The following is an 8,208-nucleotide window of genomic DNA, read 5'->3' as shown; positions in this document are numbered from 1 at the left end:
TGGTGGAGGCTGGTACAATTGCAACATTTAAGAGGCATCTGGATGGGTATATGAATAGGAAGGGTTTGGAGGGATATGGGCCGGGTGCTGGCAGGTGGGACTAGATTGGGTTGGGATATCTAGTCGGCATGGACAGGTTGGATCGAAGGGTCTGTTTCCTTGCTGTACATCTCTATGACTCTAATGTATATGTGATAGAGATGCCTAGCAGCTGACTTCCCAACCACTGCAATCCAATTTAGTGGCAGCAATCTTACAATACTCACACTCATCATGGCATGAAGCACTGAGTAAACTGAGTGTAGAATATCTTTAGTCGTTTTGACACTGGACGCAGCTTCCCTTGAGCCATCCAGGATGTAGACTTCTTTGTGCACATTTTTTTATACTCATGGCCACTTGTTGCCATCTATAGGCAAAAGAATCTTATGCTTCAATAAGATCATTTCTTGTTCTTCTAAACTCCAATGAGAATAGGTACAAATTACTCAATCCTGCCTCATAAGATAACCCCTTTATTCTATCAATGAGCTTAGTAAGTTTTCTCTAAACCAATATAAGTATACAGTTCACCAAGAATAAAACCATGCAGAATACTCTTAAAGTTGAGTATAGTGCTGGAAAAGTGCAGCAGGCCAGGCAGCATGAGGATAGGGAGAATCGATGTTTCAGGCATAATCCCTTCATCAGGAAGGGCTTATGCCGAAACGTCGATTCTCCTGCTCCTCGAATGCTACCTGACATGCTGTGCTTTTCCAGCACTATACTCTAGACTCTGATTTCCAGCATTTGCAGTCCTCACTTTGTCCACAACACTCAAATGCAATCTCACCAATCCCTCCTATAGCTGTGAGACTATCATGTATTATATTTCAATTCCCTTGCAAATACCAACCTTCGACTTGTCTTTCAAATTACTTGCTATACCTTGATATTAACTTGATTCACGTGAGAACACCCAGATCCCCCTTATAGCCTTTCACTATTCTGCTTTTCCATTTTTCCTACAAAGTGAATAATCACTCATTTTCCCACATTATATTTCCCACTTAGCCTACAATCCCCTTGCAGATTCTGTGTCTTAAACTTTCATCTCCACTTGTTATCAGCAAACTTGGCTACATGTACCAAGTCCATTCATCAAAGTCATTATTTTAGAATGTTGAAACCCCAGGACTGATCTTTGTGGCACTCTGCATGTTGCAGTTGAGAATCTGAAATTTTTTTGTCCCCCAAACATTTTTTGGAAACCCAATCCAAAAACATCAGTTTCCACTTATTAGTTGCTTCTAATGTTTGTCAAACATTCGAATTAAGGTTAGAAACATAATTTCCCAAATGGCTTTGTGTGAGGGAAATAGTATCTCACACACCAATCCAAGTTTTTTGAGGAAGTAACCAGAAGGATTGACAAGAGCAAAGCAGTTGATGTTATCTACATGAACTTTAGTAAAGCCTTTGACGAGGTTCTGCATGTTAGACTGATTAGTAAGACCACAAGGCATAGGAGTGGAAGTAAGGCCATTCGTCCCATCAAGTTCACTCCGCCATTCAATCATGGCTAATGGACATTTCAACGCCACTTACCCGTATCCCTTACTTCCTTGTTGAGATTAAGAATTTATCAATCTCTGCCTTGAAGACATTTAACATCCTGGCCTCCACTGCGCTCCGTGGCAATGAATTCAACACCACTTCTCTGGCTGAAGAAATGATTCAGGGAGAGCTTGCCAACTGGATACAAAATTAGCTTGATGGTAGGAGACAGGTAGGTGGTAGAGGGTTGTTAATTGGATTGGAAGCTGTGACCAGCAGTTTTCCAGAGATTGGTGCTGGGTCCACTTTTGTTTTTCACTCATATAAATGATTTTATGAGAATGTAGGAGGGATGAAATAAACAGAAGGTGTTACACATTCTATGGTTGCAAGGGAAGGTACTATGAGGCTGTGAGGGTCAAGGGTATGCATTAGGTAGAGGAAAAGGGTCCCAGATGGAATGGTCCCTGCAGGAGCCTGACAAGGGAGAGGAGGAGAATGCATGTCTGGTGGAAGCATCTCGCCAGTGGTGGTGGAAATGGCGGCTAATAATCTTCTGGATGTAGATGCTGGAGGTATGGTAGGTAAGGACAAAGGGGACTTTATCGCTGTTGCAGGAGGGAGAGGGCATGGGAGCTGAAGTGTGAGAAAAGGGTCAGACCCAACTGAGGGCCCTGCCAACAATGATGCTGAGGAATCTTTGGTTGAGGAAGAAGGTGGGCATTTTGAAGGCTCCATTGTTGAAGTTGGCATCATTGGAACAGATGCAAGGGGGATGGAGAAACATAAAGAATGGAATAGAGTCTTTATAAGAAGGAGGGTGTGAGAAAGTGTACTCAAGGTAACTGTGGGAGTCGGTAAGTTTATAGTGGATATAGGTGGCCAGCCTATCCCTGAAGTGGAAACAGGAAGGTAAGGTGGAGTCAGAAACAGACCAGATGAAGGTGAGAGCAGGGTGGAAATTGGAAGCAAAAATAAATAAACATTTCCAACTTAAAACGGGAAAAGGAAGCAGCACTGAATAATATTATCAACACACTGGAGAAAGAATGAGTGGGAGCTGAAGCAGGACTAGAAGAAACGTTCCACATACCCCACAGAGACAAGCATAACTGGCATCCATACAGGTACCCTTCACCACCCCTCTAACACGAAGGAAATGAGAGGAATTCAAAGAAACGTTGCTCAGGGTGAGGACAAGCTTGGCCAGGTAGAGGAAGTTGGTGGTGGATGGGGACGATTCAGGGCTTTGTTCCAGGAAGAAGCAGAGAGCCCTGAAATTATCCTGGTGGGTGATGGATGTATAAAGCGATTGCACATCCATGGTAAAGAGTAGGTGGCCGGAGCCCACAAACTGGAAATTCTGAAATTGGCATAAAGTGTCAGAGGAATTGCAGTTGTAACTGGGCAGGACTGCACCGAGGAGAAAAGATCGAGTCAAGGTAGGAAGAGGTGAGTTGTGTGGGGCTGGAACCAAGAGAAACAACAGGTCTGCCCAAGGCAGTCCTGCTTGTGGATTTTAGAAAGGAAGTAGAAGGCAAGCTTCTACTACCAGGGTTGGAGGATTTGAGCTATAGGGAGAGGTGAAATAAGTACTGTAATACTTGCTTCGAAACTTTTAAAAAAAGAAATGAAAATGGAGGACTACTTGATATCTTATAAGAAATAGTGCACATTGTGCACTAACCTTATATATTGTGGGACAATGCAGGAACTATATCCCAGCATGTTCCAGCTCTGGTGCAATGAGAAGTAGATGATAGGTACTACAATTGCAGCAAAGCACATATTACCCTGGCAAGATTTGTGCATTACCCAATGATAGCTCAAAAAACATGCCCTCCTAGATGGCTTCAAAGTAATGGCCATCTTTATATTGCATAAATTCTTTATCCAGAGTCAGAAGAGGATAATTAAACCTTAAATATCCAAAACAAAATAAGGTCAAGATCACAAAACTCATCCAATTTTCAGTGCAGGCTAGGATATATTTGATACTAGTATCCACAAGGCTGGCACTTCAGAGATTCACACAAATAAAACCATGAGTGAAAAGCAAGAAACTTTATTTTAAGGCAGCATATAGACACAGTATATACCAAGTGAAAAAAAAATCTGTGAAAATTCACAAGGTTCCACAGCCTTTTAGTATTGATTTAGCACCCTTAAACAACATTTTATAAAAAGAATTAACAAATTAGATTATGTATGGTCTAACTCCATAAAAGCCTAAATCACATATGCAATGATGTCTATGCAATGTTGAGGTACCATACTGCATCCTTTGGTATTGCCATTGGAGAAAGAGGGTGCCTGTATGAAAAATAAATTTACAAGTACAAACATATATGTTGCAGGTCCTCTTTTGCCCAGGTTACATCCCCCTTTCACAAATTTCAATTAATAAAGGATTGCTTTTCACAGTTAACCAGGGTGTAAAAAAGACCATTAACAATTCAAAAAGTATCAATAAATGATGAAGACCACAAATAAGAGGTTACTGTTCTATATAAAAAAAAACAGCAAAAAACCTGTATGTTCCCTGTTAAAATAATTTTGACTTGCACAACTAAGTTTGTCAACAAATGTGCTATTTGCAGTTTAAAACAAAATCAGTGCTAGGAAGTCAATCACAGCCCAGCCTTCAACAGGCCTAAGGCACTTAAGTGATGGCTTAATGTATTAAGCAAAGAGAATCAAGGCTGACTAGATAGGCAATGTTCAGCTGAACCTACACTGGCCAAAGAAAATCCCAGAAAATTATCACCACTTTGAGGTAGTAATTTTTAAAAGTTTTTTTTGTTACACCAATAATATCGGTCTGCACATCTAGACAAGCTCCTAGACTAAAAACAAAAAAAGCACAAAGATTTTGAAGTTCATATGTGCTTTACAGAAAGATTGCAGAATAGAAAGTCAGTTACCCTGGATTCATTAGTCAATCTTTCCTCCAGTCAAATTACACAGGCCAGAATACCCATGCTTGTAAAAAATAATCAGCAACAAAAAGGCAAGAAATAATCTGAAAACAAAGGCATCACCGTCCATTACCATATCCTGGAAATAGTTGGGTAAGAAGAGTCTGCAGACATTTGTTCACTGACATGTTGCAATTTTTGCCAATGTCATAGCGGCAAGCAGGACAGGTGTACACATCAGCCTTGAAGGAACGTTGTAAGCAGCTCTAAGGGAAAAGTAAGATTCCATAAACAAATTCGCAAATCATTGTCAACCAAATCACCAATGCACTTCAACAGAAGTCCTTTCAAAGCACATAATGATCAGATTTCATACACTTTTAAGGTTTCGGAGGAATTACTTAGGTCAGGAGGGCTGGATAAAAGACAATTTCAATCCTAAAAATACAACTCAAAACTAATTGTGATGCTAATCTGGGAAGCAACGTTTTCAGTACTTCCAAGCAGAGCTAGAAAGTTTTGCTCAGCCACTACTAGATGCTGAAAGATTGACAAGATAATAGAAAAAGTAGAGGTGGTTGAGAGAGGTTGGTGAGTTTGAGCTGAATGACACAAGTGTCCACGCATTATCGCCATCAGCAGTTTCTTATCCCACTTTTATTGTTACTCCTATGTTTCTATCTTGATTTCAACTCTCTATTAACAAGCTGGATCAGACTTGGGCCTTCCTTGTGCAGTATTGGTCAACTGTACTCTTTTACCAATAATTATTCCTACATTTACACTCTAAATGCTCCTGTTTGTATGAATTGATTTCATAAAGTATCCTGCTTGAGTCAATGTTCGCAGACTGCTCCCAGCACCCCAGTTTTGGAGAACAGGTTTCACAAAAAAGCAATGCACAACCAGAATGTCACTTGTGACAAGGCAATAAATGGATATGTTCAAGTTTCAGCTCTGCAGAACCCAAATTTATTACACGCAAGCTTTTGGTTATCTGGACTGCTTTGATCAGTCAGTTCAAGGGAGAGTCTGTTGACAAATTTATCTTCTGGGCAATTCTTGGTGTATATAAAAGCACACTGTGAATGTGGAGGACTGCAGCAAGTGATGTATGTGTTGCTGTCAATAGTTGACAGTGGGGTCACTGGGAAGATGGAAGAAAATAAACTGCAAAAGATAAGGGAGTCCAACTCCCATACGTTGACTTGAGATACGGCTTCCTTGGGACAAATGGAAGAATGAATTGTAGCTAATAATGGAGGAAAAAGGTGGCATGTTGTAGGGAAGTGTGAAATGATGGCAAAATTACTCAGATGCAGCAAAATGGTGGGAATTACTTGTTCCAACTAATTTTTCAAAAAACTAGTGTTTATGAAAGCAAATGAAAGATACAGTCAACACTAATGAAAGATTTTCAGCTTCCACTCAAAACAATGATGATAATGATCTATACCCTCCACAAAGTTTCTACAAAATCTACATCTACAATGGGGATGTCACTGTTCAAACGTAGACTCAAGTAAAGATCAATTATAATATTGCTACAAAACATAAAGCCAGGGAGATAATGACCTAGTGGCATTATCAATAGACTATTAATCCAGAGACTGAGGTAATATTCTGGGGACCTGGGTTCATATCCCACGATGACAGATGGAATTACGGGTCTAAGGAATTGCCATCCTTATCTGGTCTGGCTTACATTTCATCCAGACCCACAGTAATGTTGGCTCTTATTTGCGCTGAGCAATTAGGAACCAGCCAGTGTCGCCCTCATTTCGAGTATGAATTTTTAAATAAAAATTTCATGAAGGAAAAAAAAGCAATTCAAGGCTTTTAGGAAAATACGGAGATTAGGACTAAGCTGGAAGCAGAAGACCAAGCTAAAATCTATCCCTTCCATGACTCTACGAAAATTGGTCATTTGGAAATCATTTCAGATGCTAAAATTATAATCTGCAGTTTTAGAAAAATAGAAAAGAAAGTATATGTTTATTCCTCAAATAATACTGACACATTCAATGACAAATGTCTGTCTTTTCAACTCAAGAATTGTACAACAGTATCCAATTCAACTTTCATACAGTCACAAAACAAAATACTTGACAAAACTTGCATTCAATTCCTGGGTCTAATATTATTCTTGGGACAGCTTATCATAGCTTTCTTTATGTGAGTAGTTTTAGTTTTATTAAAAGCCCTTTGTGAATGAATAGCTATAAATTTTGAATTGAAAATAGTACTGCTGCACTAAAAGATACCAATTTGATCAAATGTTTTACAGGTCTCTGTTGACTAAACCTAATTCAGCAGTCAAAATGATCTGAAATTAGTTTTGTTAAGTGACCTTCATTTAATAATTAGAGTACTTACTTTACAGACATTGTGTTGACAGTCTGTTGTAATTGGCTGGAATACTACCTCCTGGCAACAAATGCACAAGAATGTTTCTTCCAATTTTGATAGAAATTTCTGGAAAAAAAACACATTTCAAATGATTAACTGTCATGGAATACTGACAGATCGTATCCACATTGTCTCACAAATATCACATATTCATGAAGTTAATTGTTCAGTATTTTCTCCTACAGCTCCTTAAAATGTATATGAACTCTGGTGCAATTTAAACAAGTTAAATTTACTTTCACTTGCTTATGACCATTTCATCTGGAACACTGTAAAAAGCACCTTTAAGATAAACATTCAGTAATCAAAAGACCCCAGGTCAAGGGAAACTTTGCACTATTATTCCAGTCTTATATTACAAAATTTGAAACAGAATGCAATCCTTACTGGGCCATCCTTAAGGGATAGCAGTGCTTCATCCCACACTTTCTTGTTAACTTGATCATCTTTTATGAGTTTTTTCTGCTCTGCTGTCAACTTGAATGCTTCCACCTTCAGCTTCTTGGGAGTGCCTTTTGGTGACGGGGTTGACGAAAACCTGTCCACATCTGAAAAAGCATTTCCCAAGATAGATATAAAAATATAAGAATCAGACCAGAAGACATTGCATGGATTTTGATAATAAAAAAGGTCATCCAAATGTGTCATGTTTCCAGAAAGAATTTGGTGGCATGTGCACTCACATGCAGAGGGTATTGGGGTTGTTGGGAGTTCCTATTCTTTGCTTTCACTTGGGTTTTAGCAGCTGAGTAACTTACAATTTTTCACCTATATATCCAATGCTAACATGGAAGTTAATTCTCAGTCTAAAAATTCTATAAACCTCACCACAACTCTTAGATAAGTAATTACACCAATCTTTTAAAACTTTGTTTGTAGGCAAAAACTTGCAACTGAAAAACCGTTTCTCAAAATTCATATTACTTATCCTTGTGGCACTCTTACTAATTTATCAATCTGAATTTGTGTAATTTAGATTAGATTCCCAAACAGGCCCTTCAGCCCAACCAGTCCACACCGACCCTCCGAAGAGTAACCCACCCAGACCCATTTCCCTCTGACTAATGCACCTAACACTGTGGGCAATTTACCGTGGCCAATTCACCTGACCCGCACATCTTTGGACTGTGGGAGGAAACCAGAGCACCCAGAGAAAACCCATGCAGACACTGGAACTATGTGCAAACCTCACACAGACAGTCCCCCAAAGCTGGAATTGAACCTGGGACTCTGGTGCTGTGAGACAGCAGTGCTAACCACTGAGCCACCGTGCCACCCTAATTATTTTAAATGATTTACTATCATGCTGAAATTAGGGAGGGTTGTGAAACAAACCAAACAGAGA

At 39.4% G+C, this 8,208-nt stretch overlaps 1 protein-coding gene across 1 annotated transcript in view; it reads right to left on the bottom strand.

Annotated features, from left to right (window-relative positions):
* Positions 1-3,585: 3,585 nt before the first annotated feature.
* uhrf1 (ubiquitin-like with PHD and ring finger domains 1) overlaps positions 3,586-8,208 on the bottom strand; it is a 36,947-nt gene continuing 32,324 nt past the window's right edge. Inside the window, exons 14-16 of the mRNA XM_043720915.1 lie at positions 7,251-7,411; positions 6,831-6,929; positions 3,586-4,720 (exon numbers count right to left, since the gene is read on the bottom strand). Coding sequence (XP_043576850.1) covers positions 4,574-4,720; positions 6,831-6,929; positions 7,251-7,411 — 407 coding nt within the window. The 3' untranslated portion in view covers positions 3,586-4,573. The remainder of the gene's footprint in view (positions 4,721-6,830; positions 6,930-7,250; positions 7,412-8,208) is intronic.

This window comes from Chiloscyllium plagiosum, chromosome 31 (assembly GCF_004010195.1).
Source record: "Chiloscyllium plagiosum isolate BGI_BamShark_2017 chromosome 31, ASM401019v2, whole genome shotgun sequence".
In the NCBI taxonomy this organism is placed as follows: Eukaryota; Metazoa; Chordata; class Chondrichthyes; order Orectolobiformes; family Hemiscylliidae; genus Chiloscyllium; species Chiloscyllium plagiosum.
Note: the sequence above shows the minus strand (reverse complement) of the source record. Positions and strands in the feature narration are given on the sequence as shown.